General features: G+C 38.5%; 2 protein-coding genes across 2 annotated transcripts; one reads left to right on the top strand and one right to left on the bottom strand.

Annotated features, from left to right (window-relative positions):
- The first annotated feature begins 1,050 nt into the window (after positions 1-1,050).
- On the top strand, positions 1,051-11,454 carry LOC101292809 (protein ALWAYS EARLY 2-like). Its single transcript, XM_004302370.1, has 20 exons — positions 1,051-1,280; positions 1,878-1,975; positions 2,077-2,175; positions 2,298-2,360; positions 2,462-2,539; positions 3,012-3,177; positions 3,623-3,864; positions 3,953-4,322; positions 5,040-5,126; positions 5,464-5,747; positions 5,862-5,918; positions 6,510-6,827; positions 6,919-7,097; positions 7,220-7,502; positions 8,147-8,347; positions 9,193-9,351; positions 9,841-9,975; positions 10,085-10,297; positions 10,498-10,785; positions 10,955-11,454. The coding sequence occupies exons 2-20, from the start codon at positions 1,892-1,894 to the stop codon at positions 11,117-11,119; spliced, it is 3,471 nt and encodes a 1,156-aa protein (XP_004302418.1). The 5' UTR covers positions 1,051-1,280; positions 1,878-1,891; the 3' UTR covers positions 11,120-11,454.
- Positions 11,455-12,971: 1,517 nt separating this feature from the next.
- LOC101292516 (sucrose nonfermenting 4-like protein-like) lies at positions 12,972-18,727 on the bottom strand. The gene is made up of 13 exons (XM_004302369.1): positions 18,140-18,727; positions 17,905-17,992; positions 17,433-17,615; positions 16,392-16,499; positions 16,226-16,285; positions 15,929-16,018; positions 15,260-15,394; positions 14,794-14,938; positions 14,549-14,722; positions 14,118-14,181; positions 13,937-14,006; positions 13,431-13,542; positions 12,972-13,323 (listed from the first exon to the last, which is right to left on the bottom strand). Exons 1-13 carry the CDS (start codon positions 18,259-18,261, stop codon positions 13,226-13,228), a joined length of 1,449 nt encoding a protein of 482 aa, XP_004302417.1. The 5' UTR covers positions 18,262-18,727; the 3' UTR covers positions 12,972-13,225.
- Positions 18,728-18,912: the final 185 nt, after the last annotated feature.

Raw genomic sequence — 18,912 nt, 5'->3', positions numbered from 1 at the left:
TGTCTCATATAGAATCAATCCAAGTTCTCCAGAAAGTTTTGTAAATGAACTTGCTCAACTCAGTATCTTACTCCGGACTTCCGAAGCATTATTCTTTGGACACATCTTTCTTCCTTCAGCACAATTTCACTGGTGTTCACATCTAGATTGTAGAACACACGTACAAATCGTCTGTATACATATATTTTTTCCCCTCCGTTGAAAACACATATTTTTTGAATCAACGTTAGTTGGTTCAGCTGGTGAGGGTGTGTGCTTGTGGCTGAGCCCCAATCCATATTCGACCCTTGTCTGCAGTCTAATGTTGGGTCGCACATTTTGTACATCTCCTTGCATAAATACATATCTGGAGGCTATGGAGACATGTACGTTTCCCACGTCAGTTTTTCGGCGTACAGGTTGTAGGCCTGTCCTCACACGGAGGTGTTGAACAAAAATACACTTATTCTTCAGTAAAAATTCTTGTATACACGATGGTGCAAGTATACGGTGCAATCTTAACAATTCATACGTAGGATCACTTTGTATCTGTATTAGTGATATCTAATCTCAGCCATTCACATGAGTATGTGCAAATACTCGCCATATACTGAAGACCCTCTACTTTTTCAGGGACATGAAAAAACACGAGTTAAAGGTTGGAAAACCCTAGGTGAGGCGTACACCGGAGTTTGATTCATTTCCGATTGTATGAATTATGCTGTTCATTTCTCGTTGGGCCTTAGCTTCAAGTTGGGCTAATTGGGTATGCAATTAAAAATTCAATCCATCACAAAGCTAGGCCGGCCCAAACACCAACCCAGCCGACTCCACAAAAGGAGAACCCAGTAAATTCACCCGTGTATTTCAAAAACCACACGAGGCACAATTAAAGTAATCCACATCCCCAATCGTATTTCAAATCCAATCCCCTACGCTCCTCCCCACCCTACCAAACACCCCCACCAAGCCTGCACCGCTCGATCCCTCCCTCCCTCCACCTGTACGGCGATCCCCTCCCCAAAATAAAACCACCCTGTTAAGTCTCCCTCATCTTCTACAACCCAAACAGAGACTGTGAAATTCCATTGGCCCCCCCCCAGCCCCTCCCTCTCCTTTATATTCAAGTTTCGCGGCAACGCCTCGCCTCTCTCTCTTTCTCTCTCCTCGCCTCCGCTTTCTCTCTCTAGAAAAAAAAATCCAACCTTTTCTCTTTCTCCTCTCTTTTTATCTCTAAAACTATTTCCCGCTTTGTCCCTCTCCGATGGTTCAATTCTCGTTTGCCTAAACCCTACCGCCGAGTAAGTGCCTCCGATCTGGTTCGATTTTTAGGGTTTTGTGAAGAGTTAGGTAGCGCCGGAGTTTGTTCCAATTGAGTTGATTTTCCGTTTGAGGTTCGAGGTTTTGTGTTGTTTTGGTGGGAATCGGTTTCCGGCGGCCGGTTTTGTGGCCGGAGGTGGTTGGGGTTTTGGATTTTGGGGGTTGATCTTGAAATGTGGTGTGTTTTTTGGGGAATTGAGAGGTTTTAGGAGGAATTTGAATTTGGTGTGTGTGAGGTTTTTGATTTTGAGTTTTTAGAATTTGAGAGTTGGAATGGACTATTTTTCGGTTTGGGGTTTTCGGAATTGGTTTTGGTTTTGTGATGATAGGGTTTTGGTTTGGAGTGTTCTTGTGGTTTGATGGGTGTACTCGTTGTTGCTTGGGTGTTGTGGTTTGATGATCAGTCTTTGAGGTTATAGATCTTGTTGGGTCTTTGATTTCGGTGGGTGAATGCGGGTTTTTATGTTTTGGGTTGGTATTATCAGGAATTAGTTTATCGATTTAGCATTTGTTTTAGTTGGTTTGATTTTAGTCCTGGAGATTTTGTGGTGAATTTTTGCTATTTTATTGTGTTTCAGATTGAAGATTTTCGATGGCGCCCACCAGAAAAGCTAAAACCGTGAAACGGTATTCAAATTTGAGTGAGGCCTCTCCTGGAGGCAAAAATAAGCAAGGGGTAAGTCTTAGCTTTGTTTATCTATTGGTTTTTCATTTTAGCATTTTGTGGATCAGTGTTATGTGAACTAGTTGATGTTTTGTCCCATTTTCAATGCGCAGAAGAGAAAGTTTACTGATCAGTTAGGACCGCAGTGGAGCAAGGGAGAGCTTCAGCGGTTCTATGAAGCCTACCGGAAATATGGGCAGAATTGGAAGAAGGTAGGCCGTTATATGCTCTCCTGATTCTGTTGGCTTTGTCATTTCATGGTGTATAATGCTTGTTTTAGCCTATAGATAAAGTAGTACGAGTTTTCTGAATTTTGATTTCTGTGGATTTCTAGGTGGCTGCTGTAGTGCGCAACAGAAATATTGAGATGGTGGAGGCTCTTTACAATATGAACCGAGTAGGTGTCCATTATGCTACTTCAACACCATTGAAAATTGGCTATAAGGTGGTCTTATAGAATCTCTGACTTATAGCCATCATTTTTTCATTTGTTTTCAGGCGTACTTGTCATTGCCAGAGGGCACAGCTTCTGTTGTTGGCCTTATAGCAATGATGACAGATCACTATAATGTTATGGTGAGAGTACAATTTCATTTATCCCTTGAACTCTTACTATTTTCTATCTGGAATTAGTTTCGACCTATATATTTGGTGATGGTATTCCAGTATCTAAACCTGTGTCCCTTTTAAGCTATTCTTTTATGTGTATTTTTGGGAAAGGAGTCATGTATCAAGTTAAGTGTCTCAGATTACTGATTAAAACAATGTCAAGTGTGTGTATGTGTGCACTGTGTTTGTGTCTCCATTTGCTCGTATGTCTGATACAAATGATTTGGAGGTAATTTGAATTAAAATGTGGTACTACTCTAGAGAGAAACTTGACAAAACGAAATGCATGATAGATAGATAGTGCTATGTCAGTGAAAGTGAAAGTGTAAGTGCTACGTCAGTGGAAGTAAAAGTGCTATTCTTTTATTTAGTGTTATGTCAATATGAATTTAAATCAGGGATCTCTTTGTAAATTGATATCATGCTTATCGATTGACAGGAAGGCAGTGAAAGTGAACGGGAAAGCAATGATGCTATAAGATATTCTCGGAAACCCCAGAAACGTAAACTTGGTAAAGATAGTGTGTCGAAAGACATGTTCCAGCCTCATTCTACTGCTTCAGTAGATGGATGCCTATCACACTTAAAACGAAGAAGACTTGATGGTATGATATTCTACATGAATGCATCACAGTCATTGTTTTTCATAATAGTAATAATTCTGTTTAGTTGAATTTCTGATATGATGCAATGTCCATAAATCAAAAGGAGCATTCTGGTATAGAGTGAGTGCAAAAAGATGTATTCCCGGGTAACACAGAGCATGTTTTATCTGTTCAACTGATATTCAAATTATTTGTGTGCTATTGGGAAAGGATTGTTTCTTTTTGGCTGTGATTTTCACTATCGGTAGTCATATAGCATAGAAATGTTCAGTTATGCTTTAACGCCGGTGCTCACAAGTATAACAATTGACAATAACTGTTACCTGAATGTTGTTGTCAATTGTGGATTAGCTGGATACAATTTTCTTCATGTGCTATACATATATTTGAAGTTGTCATAATTTGAAGTTTGAGTTCTGCTCATGTGATATCAAATTTCGATTAGGTAACCAGCCTCGTGCAGTTGGGAAGAGAACACCACGCTTCCCAGTTCAATATTCATCTAAGAAAGATGATGGAGAAAATTATGCTTCTCCAATTAGAAAGGGCCGGAAATCAGAGGCAGATAATGAGTATGATGTCGCCAAGGTTGCAGCATTATTAACTGAGGCTTCTCACAGAGGAGGCTCTCCCCGACTTTCGCAAACACCATATAGAAGATTTACTGTTCAGAGCTCGCAAAGAATGGTAATTAACTATGCTTTCACTTATTGTGTCACTACCTCTGTCACTATCTCTTGCAAAAATAAACCAACTCCCTTACATTGTACTGTAGCAGCCACCATCATGGAAAGCTCGAGCCGACCTTCGTGATGCTTCAATGGAAGAAGACTGTCTGGAAGGTAGCGTAGGAAGTAGAGGGGCTGAAACTGGAGATTATACCAGAGATAGTAGCTCCTTGATGGACATGGAAGGTGTAGGTACAGTAGAAATTAGGAGGGGAAAGAAAGTTTATGGAAAGAAAGAGAAAGTTAAAGACATTGGAAACCATCAATTTGATGATGGTGGTGAAGCATGTAGTGGCACTGAAGAAGGACTTCATGTCAGTACCAAGGGAAAAACTGATATTGAAGTTTCAGATGCTAAAGGAGATCAGTTTTACTCACAAGTTCCAAGGCAGGAATGCGGGAAACCATATTTTGGAGGTAATGTTGGTTCTGCACATTTGTATATTATTCCTGTCCTACATTTTTTTATTTTAGAACAGAGGGAGGTTACCATACGATTGTTCCTTTACTCTGTTTCTCTTGGTAAAATTGAAATTTGAAATAATTGGAGTGATGTTGTTATCTTTTATTTATTTTTTTTGGAGTTTTTCCTGGTTAATGAAATTTACTATGATATTCTTATCTTCTTTGTTGAAGACTGTTGAACTTAACTGCTTAGGTCTTAGTGTTAGAGACAGGAGCTGGAAAAAAGCTAGTACGGATTATGTTAATCTGTTATTGAGAAGCTTTTTGTGTTGAGTGGACTAGACCATATGGTTGAATTTATGCAACTGTAAACATACTGATTAGTTAGTTTGTTTGGCCAATTTTGAGTCGTGAAGTTCCGTATATAATATATTATGTATTTTATTTCTGGATTTTTTATGCAGTTTGTTTGCTGGATATATTTGGTTCTACCTTTTTGGATAAAACATCAATTGAACATTGATAGGGCAGCAATTTGTTTTATCTTAAATCTCTCTTTTATTTTATTAAGTCAAGAACTACCTTCCAGCTTCTGTAGCTATGGGTAAACAACCTACTATATGAATCAAAAGTATCTGTCTGTTGGGAAAAAATAATACACTTCTACTGGTTTTGCTCTGTGTGTGTGCCTGAAACAATATATTGATACTGCAATTGCCCGTCATGTAGATGATAGTGCAGAACTGGATGCTCTGGAAGCTTTGCACACTTTGGCTGATTTGTCATTGATGATGCCAGCGTCCACAATGGAATCTGGTAAGTGTTTTGTGGTGCTATTCTATTGTATTCTCGATGGGTTTATTTGCAATGCAGTCTCTCTCTGTCTCTCTCTCTCTCTCTATCTCTCTCTCTACATATATAAGGGGGCAGCTTTTTGAATCACTGTACTGAACTTTTAATCACATTTGTTATCACAATAACTTCTGAGCAATGAAATCTTTTTAGAAAATTGGATTAGATGAATTGATCATAAAACTCTTATGTAAGTTACGATTACTTTACAGGATTTGATGTTTTATATAGGTTCAATTTGTCCTAATCACTTTAATCATGTGTGTTCAATGATCTCATCTCTTCTTTTTTTCGGATGTAGGGTCCTCAATGCAGTTGAAGGACGAAAGAACAGCTTCCGAGATGGAAGAAAAATCTAATATGCCTGAATCCACATCTACCAGCCAATTTAGAAACAAGAATAAGCTCCCAGGGGGGAAACAGAGAGAACCCATTGCAGATTCTCGAACTGAGGGTACTAATGCCAAAAAATCCAAACTTGCAAGGGACTCGACACCCATTGATATCAATGTTGTCTCCGAATCAGAACAGCTCCACTCTACCAGCAAATCATGGAGAAGGAAGCGGAAACCCACAGTATCAAAGGTAAACATAGGAATGAAGGATTACCCATTGCCTCGCCCTCTCTCTCATATTTAATCTTTACTTTAAACGTTTGGGATGATTGATGATAAAGGACGGCTTTTGTTTAAGCTGCAGATATCAAATGCCGAAGCAAATATTGATTCTACTGTGAATGAACCTTCATATTCTGAGGTATATAGATTGTTATAGACATGTTTATATCTCATTTAATATGGTCATTGATTTATACATCTTATGCGTTGATGACAAGGAGGTGTTCTTTTTTAAGATCCATTACTATTTATTCAGATAAAAACTTGTCTCCCAAATTTTGCCATTTCATCTCTTACCCTTTTCACATTTAAATTCTAATAATATTTTTGGTTATTTTTTATTTCTTTCTCCGCGTCCTCCTCTTTTTCCTCACATTCTCGTGTTCAGAAGATAGGAAATTTTCCAAATATATTAGTGAACTTCTTGAAGAGTAACATATAAGGATATGGACATTTTCCAAATATATCATTTTTTAGTAAGTTGGTCAAATGTCATAAACTCATTGAATTAGGGTGTTAACTTCTATTTTGTTTCATACAATCACTTTTGATGGTCCAAAGTTGGTAAGTTGTTAATATGCAAATGACCTTTATTATCAATTACTAGGATTCTACTTGGTTTCGAAGTGTGGTTGTTTAAGTATGAAACATGGATTCTGTACATTCTGAAGAGAAAATATCAGTGGCAATGATTGATATAGTATCTCATTTTCCTTGCCATATATTGTAGGTCTTTGGTCAAGAAGAGAATAAATCAGTGGTTAAAGGGAGACGTACTGGTCAAATCTCCACTCCTTCAAAACAATGGAAGTCGGTCAGACCAGGGGACGGCTCTTTGAATAGTGATTTTGGGCAAACAGTGAGTAATGTAATGGTAGCAACTGCAGAAGGTCGACCCACTGCAAAGCAAGTTCATTCCCCAACTAAACAAAGTAGACGTAAACGGTATCTACCCAGAGCAACGGTGCCCAAGTCATCTGAGAACATATTAAAAACTCAACTTCATAAACACTCCAACTCACTGCAGGACAGAATTCTCTATCTAAAGGTAAGTTTCATGCCGTTCTCATGTATTCATATGAACAGTTTTCAGCAATATTAAGTTTAGAACCAATATATTGTTCTCTCATTAAACACAGGAGAAGATGTCTTGTTGCTTGTCATCACATCTGGTACGTAGATGGTGCACGTTTGAGTGGTTTTATAGTGCAATTGATTACCCTTGGTTTGCCAAAAGAGAGTTTGAGGAGTACTTAAATCATGTTGGACTTGGACACATTCCGAGGCTAACTCGTGTTGAATGGGGTGTGATTAGAAGGTACTTTTCGAGTCCCTGTTCTATCTACTATTTCCAGTTAGAAAATGCTACTGGGAAACATATAACATAATATCTTTACTTTTCTTTTTTTCTTTTTTTTCTTCTAATTCTTGTTAATACAGTTCCCTGGGAAAACCTCGGAGGTTTTCTGAGCACTTCCTATCTGAAGAAAGAGAGAAACTTAAACAATATCGGGAATCTGTGAGAAAACATTATGCTGAACTCCGCACTGGTGTTAGGGAGGGACTTCCAACAGATTTGGCAAGACCTTTATCAGTTGGACAACGTGTCATCGCTCTTCATCCCAAAACAAGAGAAGTTCACGATGGAAGTGTGCTCACTGTTGATCACGATAAGTGCAGGGTTCAGTTTGATCGTCCAGAGATAGGTGTTGAATTTGTCATGGTACAGGCCTTTTCTAACCTATCTTCATTTCAGTCTTTCCTTATATATATATACACAGGAAGGATATGAAGCGGACGTCCGCACTCGGCTTAAAGTGCGCATGTCCCTCCGTTCACCACCGTCCGGCGCCGACATGACGGCGCGCCTCCACCCCAGTGGACTTCAGCAGCGTCCCCGATCACTTTCCCTCCCAGGCGAGTCCGCCGAATTCCAGTTTCCGACGAGATCGACTTTATTTGAAGTTTTGGGTGATCTCGCCGGAAAACAGGTAAAAAACAGACTCGCCGGGGAGGGAAAGTGGTCGGGGACGCTGCTGGAGTCTTTGGGGTGGAGGTGCGCCGGACGGTGGCGAACGGAGGGACGTGCGCACGTGCACTCTCTATCGTTTTCGTATATATATATATATATCTTCTCAGCTGCAGACGTCCGCACCAAAACCATTGGTGCGGACGTCCGCAGCTGAGAAAAATCCTATATATATATATATTGTCATAGTGGTCACCGTTCTTTTTTTGGGTTGCATTAGCTGTGACATTCACCCACATAAATATAAGGTTATTAGTATTTATTGTGATTCTAATAGTTACCAGTAATATCACAATAATCTGTCTCTTGAGATTTAACATGACCAAATTTCACTGCAGGATGTGGATTGTATGCCTTCAAACCCATTGGATAACATGCCTGAAGCCCTTAAGAGACAGAATATTGCTTTTGACAAATTCCCTCTCACATTACCCCATATGAATGGGAATTTAAATTTTGAAAGACCTGTGATGAATGTTTCAAGTGGGCTTTTGGAGAAAGATCCCAGCCCCATGAATACTTCCTTACCGCAGGGAAAGGTTAGATCTCATGCTAACCTTTTCATTTACACATAGCTAACTTTTTCATTTACACATACGTATTCTTAACTATTTCTGTTTATGACTATTGTCTAAAATTTTGTTAATTTATGTTCATTATCTGTTGGATATCGTGCGATGATGTTGGATTTTCTGTGGTCAAGGTTAAAAAAAAATTGAGTAATACGTTATGCCTTTCATTGAATTCACATATTGAACATGGTACCAACCTTTTGATCATTACACACTTGGTAGCTTGAATTCCCTAAGACCAAGCCTCTTTGGTTTCAGTTGGGTAGCTCCAGACTCCCAAGATACACTAGGTTCACTTATTTCTTATGGGGGAAATATAAACTAGTTTTATTAATAGACCAGGTTTTTCTACAGACTACAGGCTCTGTGACAAACTCAGTTCATATATTTATTGTAAAAAAGCATGATTGAAATGATTAATTTCTACTTATTTCACTATTTTCTATTTATTGTCTATTTAGAGAAGTGCCACCTATATGCAATGGATATCTTTATTTTCATAGATTTTCTGTTTTGCTTTTTTTTTTTTAATGCCAATGGATATGAAATTTAGAGAAGTACTACACATGTGCATTTTGATTTTTAGCTGGCATGATCCCTTCATGGATTAGGGGAAAGAAAAAATATATATATTTATATATATATAGGTAAGTTACATTGAGACATGTTTCCTTTCTTGCAAAATTAGTCTCACTGTTTAAAAATTGGTGGACTATGTACAGATCTAATAAATTCTGTCTTGGGAATCCCGGTGAGAGATTATTCACAGTTGTACATTTAATAAACTCAAGTATCTTTTAAATTTTGCACAGGGAGATACAAACCATATAATTTCACAACCAAAAGGAGCATCTGTTGATATTGCTGGTGCACAGACAGCGGTTAGTCAACCTGGCGTGGTGGCACACAATCAAGCAAGGGAAGCTGATATACAAGCTCTTTCAGACCTGAATCGTGCTCTTGACAAAAAGGTTATTATCCTTGTATCCCTGGAGTTGATTATAGATGTACAAAATTTTAATATTGAACTTCTGGTGCTAAACTATGCATTTCACTTGTAACCTTAGTTGGTCTACCTGTCTCTTTTGTTATGTTTTCTCATTTGGTTAACAACACAACAGCCTTCTGACCTCTAACCATGGTAATGCGAGTGACTGGGTTTGAAACCTCTCTCATAATTGTAAGTTTGGGGCATCAGTGTTTTTGACTTCTATACCACTCCTGCTGGACTCCGGAGGTCTAGGTCCTGTTGGTGGTTTTGCATAAACTGATGAACCCACAAAAATAAGATCCAGCATCTTGGAATCAGCCACGGCTTATCCTGTGTCACCTAGATATACTCTCTTGTTAATTTTAATCCATCACTGTCCGCATCAAGCCAATTTGATAATCTTGTTTAATATACCTCCTTCAATTGCATTAGTAATGATGCTCGAAAAGGGTTTGTTTTTGGATTTTAGAAAGCATTGTTGATGGAGCTTAGCACAATTAATAACATCCTGGAAAACCAGAACAGTGGAGAATGCTCTTTAAAAGATTGCGATAAGAAGCATTACGCCACAGTACTTGTACAGCTAAAGGAAGCCAGTGGCCAGGCATGTGGCTTCCGTGAATTTATATCAAGCTTTTGGTGTACTATTTTTTTTTATACCATACTCTGGAAGGACTTTGTATTGGTCTTAAAATAATTGATTTCATGTGCAGGAATCTTCTGCTTTGCTTAATTTGAGGCACCGAAATACTTACCCTGGAAATACCCTGCCTCCTTCGCTGAAATACCCAACGAATTCCACAGTCTATGGGAGCCTCCCTAGTTCCTTTGATATATCTACTTCTCAAGAGTCAGGATCCAGCGTTGCTGAAATTGTAGAAGTTTCAAGATTGAAAGCACATACTTTGGTAAATGCTGCTGTTCAGGTATGGGATTTCTCTCGGTATGAAATTGGATGTCACAATTTCTGTTCTGTGTATTCACTTTGGTGTACAATACTCTTTTTTTAGCTGGTCCTCGACTAATTTGTATGTATATGGCTCTAATTAGTTAGATCTCCTCTTCTATTTTCTTTGGTGTGAGAATAAATATAGTCTCAACATAATAATGAATCAAGTCATTACAGGCAATGTCATCAAGGAAGGAAGGGGAAGAAGCTTATGTAAGGGTAAGGAGAGCTCTTGATTCCATCAATATTCAGAATCTGACATCAGACTCTAGGTCAGCAGTCAACAGGACTCAAGAGCAGGTCAATGGCACATTGGGACATCGCAACCAGTTGACTTCCGTTGCATCAGAGCCCAACACTAGTGATTCATCTGGTCCCAAGTTACATACTGAGACGGATAAAAATGAATCACAGATGCTTTCGGAGGTTATCACTGCTTGCGTCATGGCTATGAACATGATACAGGTAACAAAGATATTTATACACCATTGGGCCTCAAGTACTCAATTCACCACTGTTCATTACTAAGCACAAGTAATTGAAAAATATAGACCGACAGCCTGGATTTAAAGATGAAAGCTAATGTTTCCCCACCATCTTTTGCTATGCTGAAATCGTCACTTGTCATTTGCAGACATGTACTGAACGACAATATCCTCCGGCTGTTGTGGCTCAAGTATTAGATTATGCAGTCACAAGCTTGCATCCACGTTGTCCCCAAAATGTTGGAATGTACAGAGAAATTCAAATGTGCATGGGCAGAATCAAGACCCAGATATTAGCACTCGTGCCAACTTGAGTATTAGACTCTCATTGATTCCTTGGAGTCATTCTGATCGCCTAAGTTATTACCAACTGCCAAAAGCAACTCGAGAATTGCTTGGTTATTCCCAAGAAACCTGTGAATTAGAAGCACCTTCCTGTGTATACATAATACATACGCCTATAGCATATTGGTCTTCATCTTGGTTTCCAGCTCTTTTTCTTCCCATTTTTCATTTCTAACTTGTATGTGATATCCCCTGGGCATAAATAAATAGGGTGATGATTATTTACAGATGCGAGAGCAATCATCCCACCATTGATTACTGACCGACTGTAACTCAGTTATGTCGAAATCTATTATTTCCTTTAGAATATAAACCGTAGTTCTCTCATCTTGGTGTTTCTCCATCACTCAGTTTGAATTATGTACAAAGGAATACCCATAGGAAACTCAGGCGACACTGAATATAGAAGTGTAGAGGAAAACATGGATCGAGTCGTGAAAACAAAAATTCCGACAGAAAGGCGTATTGCCACGCACTGGTGTTTACATGATCAATTACTATTGGATGTAAATCCAAGGGTGAAAACCAAAACAACTTAACTTTAAAATAATATTTTTCACCCTTGAATTTACATTTAACGGTGATTAACTATGATTTTTTTGATCACTAGGTGACTATGTGAACACTATTGTACTTCCACATATGACCACACTACCCTTTTTCTAAAGATTTGTGATTTCAAAAGAGAAGGTGGTAAGGTTCTTACTTCAACTGCAGATCCTTAGCCTGCAACAACCTTTTGATATTCCGAAGATTTTTGATCTATGTATATGAAATAGTTTCTTATATCTACCGTGATTCTTATTATCGTCTTGTAAATAATTCAACTATATGGCTACTCTTCGTCATCTACACAAGAACTATTATCATATAGTAATCCTTGCTATTACTTTACTTCAGTTTATGCAACAGTAACGGTGTCTTCAGGCCTTCTGCGCTCATCGTATTCGAAAAAGTTTGCCAAATTTACCTTTGCACAAGCACAAACGGTATATGATGGATTCAGACACACCACAAGCAAAGCTACAAAAAGATCCGGAAAAAGACGATGGCTTTCGATATCTATGCAGCCAGTGACACAGGCAGCACATTACTATGGACACATTGTCAGCCATGTCAATCTTGCAAAGGAGACTAAACATGGCATGTTCGACCCGAAAAAAATCCTCAACTTAGGAAATTCCTTGTTCTGCAAGTTAGTGAGAACCTGTCTGACCAAATAATGAAACCAGAGGACTATTGCAAAGATTCTAAAGACCAAACTGGCAGGTTCGATATCAAGTATCAAGATTCAACATACTCTACATGTGTAAATTGTAATGGCCAAAGAAGCAGTTACCCAGAAGTTAGGGTGGTGGAAAATTGCAGTTTACAGGGGAACAAATATTTCTTCCAAACAAAGATGCAAATATAACCTGCTTTGCAATGTCGAACACTACTATGGATGACCAGGCCATGACCTCGCCACTGACAGCTCTGGATACTATGGAAGCAATCTACAAGCAAATTTCTTGGTTGGTTTTGAGCTAGATAAAAAGATGGTTTCCTTTAAGCCAAGTAGCCAACCAATTATGTAACTAATGGTGGTGACGCAAACTAATATTTTCTTCCTTTCACCACTTCATTATTTATATTTGCTCTTACAAAATTTTGTCCCTACAAAATACATAAACATTTGGTGACATTTTGTTTCCTATAACTTATTGTGACTGGTTTGGCGCCAAAAGTCATTCATTATCACAATAGTATAATATGATGCTTTTCTTTTCCTTTTCACTTTCAAGGAAGAGAAAGGAACTTCAATTTTGTCATAAAAAAAATTAACAAACAAGAGGAATTTCAAACCTGATATTAACACCCCCGATTATAATTATAGGTCTAAACCAATGAAAGGGAAAAAATTGAATCTCATAATTTACAGATTCTTTTCCTTTTTCCTCCATGAAATGCCTGTGGGGCTCAGAAACATGAGGCCCATGACTTTGAGTGATTAAAGGAACCCACTCAGCATGTGTATGACATAGTGTCCAAAAGAACAAAAAAATGGCCTCAGAATCCACTGCCGCAAAGCCTATTTAAGCTAAACCTAGTAAGAAATTCAACACATCACTCAATGAAATGATGCCCTCTACACGCTTACTTCCAGCCTCCACAATCACAAGTCTCCTGACCCCTGAAAGCAATTGAAGCACAAAGGAGTTTGAAAAACTTGCGTCTAATAGGCTTACCAAGATGATAGGGGTCTTAGAATAGCAAAGCAGATGAGAGACATCAAAATACCTGGTTCGGTCAACCGCTCCATCACTTTATGCAGAGGATCGGATCGCAAACACATATGACATTTCTGAACACGGCCATGAGGAGAATTTGCATTTTGCCTAAGTTGCAAGGTCTACAAAATGCAGACAACCACATTGAGTTTAGGCACACTAATGTAGAACCTTCATTGCTAAGCACTTATATTCTCAAAATCTGTGCAACCGTGTGCACAGTTCCAATGAAAGGGACACATATCTACGTGTAGCAACAGACATATTCACTAACATTTTGTCTTTGGAATTGGTATTTAGACTCTTGTAAGCTCTCACTTATATAGCATCTCCTAATCCCAGCAAGTAGGTTGTGGATGTGTTTATTTTTAAACTAAAATTTCATCATTTACAGAACCATATTAACTTAATTTGGTCATGCACTTTCAAGTAAAAAAATTGTAATCCTACTGAAAAGGGTGATCACCGGAATCTCAGATGTAAAGGCCACAGCAGTCTTTTTGATTTAGCAATTACCTGATAGATAGTTAACTCATTAAGGCGAATCTGTGTATAAGCTCTATCTCTTGCCAAAGCCGTAATATCACTGGAAAATAACATATATCAGGGACATCCCAATCAGTCAAGGAACAAAGTTACTACTTCTACAGTTCTACATAAGACTCGGTCAAGAAAGTAAATGTAAACATCAACTCACCTTCGTGAATAAACATCCAGCAACGAGTTAGTCTCGTCCACTATGGGTATTGAACTAACTTCAGCTGCAAAAGGAATTTCCAATAGCATTAGCCTAAGTAGAACCAGGACTGGTTGTAGATAAAACCATGTGTCTAATTCTAGAATCAAAGTGTAATAAAGACGGTAATCAAGATGTATGTTTCATAAAATTCCATCCCCCAGTAGCATATAGTATCAGAACCTCAACAGGATGTGATTTTCCTGATATTTCACTAGCACGTTCCGAAACGGAACATAATGACATAATGGGATAGAACTGGCCACCAGACAAGGAAGGGGAGAAAGGGGGAGAAGAGAAACCACTTTAGTGGCCATGAAAGGTTTAGCATAACAATTAAAGATTACAAACTATGCTCTAAGATAGAACAACACATGAGAGAGAGAGAGAACCTTGTATCAACAAAGACAGGGCATCAGCAAGAGATGAATTTGGTCTCAACATTGCCAGAAGCCTTCCATTTGACTCCCCAATATTTGGAACCCATGTACCGATACGGAATTCTGATATAGGATGTTGGAGTATTGGCAGGGAGCTAGAAGAATATCTGAAATGCCTGCATATGCCTGACAATTATATCACAGATTAGTAATTAATATTCATGTATCCTGCACTAAAGTAATGGAGAAAAGCTTACATTTTAGTATACACGCAAGGGAGGCAATATGCAATAGCTGTGGAAATGAACCATCCTCTGAGGTCTTATGAACAACTGGAACTGTGGCCACCTTGTTTTGAAGAATTCTGACAGCAACTTCTTTGAGAGAATCATCTGGCCCGGCCTGGATGCAAAGCAGTACATATGAGTTTCATAACACAAGATCCCCAGGTGCCACAATTCAGCACCAGAAATCAGAGAAGACACTGCAGTTTCTGACTCCAGGGCCTTAGTACATATATATACTGCTATATCAAAAATCTGAAACTTTTTATATGAAGTATTTGTTCCACATATGAATCCAAAAAAATAAAGGTAGAACAATCTCCAGATTTTTTCAAAAGATAGCCAAGTATATGTTCATAATATTTTCTTTCCTCGACAGCAAAAATTGAGAAAATGATTTAATTGCATGGGATAGCATTTTATTCGAAAATATACTTACAGAGATCAATTGTGGCGGATAGTATCTCCCATTTCCATCAAGTTGTCTGTTCAAATTTAATTTCCCCGCTTTCCATGCTGCTATAGTATGAGTCTCCAGCTGTTCCTCCGTAATATTTGACCCATGATTCCCAAGCTATAAGGTGCGCCAATTATAAGCAATTTTCATGGTAATGAGCTTTAGAAGAATGGTTTGAGTGGTAAAGGAAATGTGTAACTGAGAAATAGTAAGGTACATGGAAAGGTGGTAATAGTCTTCTGGCTCTTCTTTAACTTTTAATTTTCATACTGATGATTCCTAGGATGCAGACTACTTCCTCTATCATAAATTGACTCTAACAAGATTTGGGAAGAAGAGAATCCCTTGTTAGGTCAGTCGTTGGTGGTGCCAGGCAGATGATAGATGTCCAATTGATGAATGTTAAATGAAGAGAATTTCACAAGGAATATGTAATTTGGGATTGTAAAAGAGAAATTGGCATATCCTCAACTTCAAACATAGTGGAGGCTCAGAAGCCTCTACGTTACCCTGGAGATCAACCCATGATGCCCGTTTCATATATGATTATATATACACGTATTCACATTATTTTTTATATTTCATCTAATACTGGCATAAGCATATATTGGCAATCAAAAAGGGATGGCAGAAATTAAATTTAGAACACACCTCTCTCAAAATTAAAATGAAATCCAACGCGCTAAGAACACCTACTACTTGTCCCTTCTCAAAATCCCATAGAGGAGCCCCAGGTATTCCCTGAAGGTAAATGAAATTAGCAACCAAAAACTATACTGCAAGTAGCAAATTATCAGCAAGCCACAATCCTTTAAACAGCAGAGAAATTCAAGAAAATTATGTGAAAAGAAGAATACAATAAAACTTGGAAAGCTGGGGAACTGAAGTTCCGTCCCGCCTTTTGTGGTTTTGTGTGAGAGCATCGCAAGTTTTGCAAAAGACATTCACCTGTTCATATAGGATATGGAATGCTTCCTTCACTGCCAAACCGACATCCAAGGCGATGACCTGCAGTTAACACAGTGAAATAAAACTTATAAATTACTCAATTAAAGTGGTCAAATCCTAATACAGGACCACAAACCGAACCTAAAGAAGGGTAAAGCTTTCAAACCTTGCCTGACTCAGGAAGCAGTTCGTAAACTTTATGTGTGGATAGAAACACTGCAATACGATCACGAGAGACCTCCAAATCAGCCGCCGAGATCCTAGGAGCTACTTCCTGCGAGATACCGACTAACAGCATGACCCACTCTGTAGTGCAAAACAATAATAAAGGAGGTACAAAGATATCTATCAATAATAGCATCAGAAGTTCTCTGTAATTCCCTATCACACTTTTATCCAATCTAAGAATTTATCCGTCTTTTAAGAGATTAATAATTTAGACCCTTTTTTTTTTTGAGAATGAATAATTTGGACCCTTCAATACTATGAGATCTAAGTATTGTGATGATCGGACCAGCTACTGATCATCGCCTTGGTAAGCTATTGCCTCACCAACTAGCTAATCAGACGCGAGCCCCTCCTCAGGCGGATTCCTCCTTTTGCTCCTCAGCCTACGGGGTATTAGCAGCCGTTTCCAGCTGGTGTTCCCCTCCCAAGGGCAGTGGCATTCTCGCCTTCTCCAAAGGTCCAATCAGACACTGAACTTAATTCATACTACCTTTTGCATAATACCGTTCCCAAGAAAGTTGATCTATGATAACTGTTCTTCAGAAAATCAGAGGTAACTACTCTAGTTTTTTTTTTTTAAATAGAATTAAAAGGAACTATAAATAAAGTTGTTAATATAGAATTACGGCCTTGCTTGTTCTTTGATCATTGGTGAGATTGGGAAGTCTACCACTCATCTGAGTATTATCAAGATGATCAATGTTACCAAATCCATTTCTATGAACTGCAGTGTATCATTTTGAGAGATTTCCATCAGAGAATAGGCCACATAACCTATTAATCTGTATGGTAGGATTCATGTCCTATTAATACATATATCACAGAATTCTATCAAGTAATTCTTCTATGTTTGTGTGCGTGGATGAGTGATGGTGATGGAACATCCACCACAGTGGCGACGCATTGGTTACCCAATTAAGAGGAAGTAAGAAAGAAGCCAGTTTATAGGTCCTTGACGTACAGGCAAACAGAAACTTACCATATGTGTAAAGACTTCATTATCTACATCCATATTGGCTCTGCCAGAAGTCTCGGGACTGAAACTAGATGGAATTATATCTGGCTCCCCTTGTAGAAAGACAGTATTCACTGTTCCAAAATTCCCAGTTACAAAAGGCTGGTGCTCATTATGTCGCCATTCTCCGTCAACAAAGAACTTGTACTGAAACAACCAACAGATCCCAATGTCAGCACAAGACTTCTTCATAATATATCAGGTGCTAGTGAAAAGACAGTGTCTACCACCCTTCGACGAATTTAAAAACCAGATCATCAGCACACAAATAAACAATGTTGGAACATGAATCAGGCATCCTGTATCATAACGACATTCTTAGCAATGTCAATCATTGCAGTACTTCTAGGCTTCTAGCCCTAAGACCGTAATAAAGAATAATATTTATACTTTATATACCTGAACTAGTAACAACAACTTCGATTAATAAGCAAACCTGGTGATATCCTGGAGTTAAGTTCCAAACAACTTGAAACACAGTAGGACACCCCTCCATAGGTGACATAGGTATATGTTCTTCCCACCTGTAAGGTTCAGCAAATCCGACATGAGCTCATAACTAAATCATACATTCAACTCTAACATGAAAACTGAAAACTAAAACTAAACAAGAATGTAAGATGAACAAATAGTGAAATTTGAGTCGAAAATAAACCAAAGCAAATTCACACCTTGTAAAAGAGCCACTGAGAAACACCCTCCTTCCCCCATAAGGCCAGACAAACCGGGTCGGAATTAAAATGGGTCCGGGAAGTCCTCTGCTTTGGTACGCCGTACTGCCAGAACCAAACATTTCCAACCAAACTAGATAAAACTTAGTCTAAAATTTTCACACAAACTGCAAACTCAAAACCCAACTCCACCAACCAATTACTGTTAATCACAATCCACTAACACTTCCCAAATCCAACATCAAATTCAAATCCCCAATCCCTGTTTTTTGTATTGCTTAACTAAAATAGGAATCCTCCACAGCTGAGCAGAGGACCCTAAAGTTCACACATACAAGTCCTCTGAAAACCAAAAGCTCAAACTTCAAATCCCAAAACCCACAAAGCTTTTCACTGAAACTCACACAGTGTTTATATCCTCATGCACCGTTCACCAAAAATCTGATTTTTTTTTTCTCAGTGATCAAATTCTGTGTTCCAAAAAAAGTCAACAAAACCCTTCAAAAAACCATCAAACCACCTCTGATTTCACCCCAAATTCGATCTGTGATCCAAAGACTAAAACTTTGCCACCAAAGACTCAAACTTTGCCACCAAATCCAAACCAAAAGCTCAAGACTTTGGTTCAGAATCCAACTCAGGAAGTGGGTGTGGTGCCATAATAGCTAGAAAAACAGAGAGGGATGGAGGAGGAAGAAAACCTAATTGTGAAGGAATGGGTGAGAGAGAGAGAGAGAGAGAGAGAGAGAGAGAGAGAGAGAGAGAGAGTATAG

Source organism: Fragaria vesca, linkage group LG6 (genome assembly GCF_000184155.1).
Source record: "Fragaria vesca subsp. vesca linkage group LG6, FraVesHawaii_1.0, whole genome shotgun sequence".
Classification (NCBI taxonomy): Eukaryota; Viridiplantae; Streptophyta; class Magnoliopsida; order Rosales; family Rosaceae; genus Fragaria; species Fragaria vesca.
Note: the sequence above shows the minus strand (reverse complement) of the source record. Positions and strands in the feature narration are given on the sequence as shown.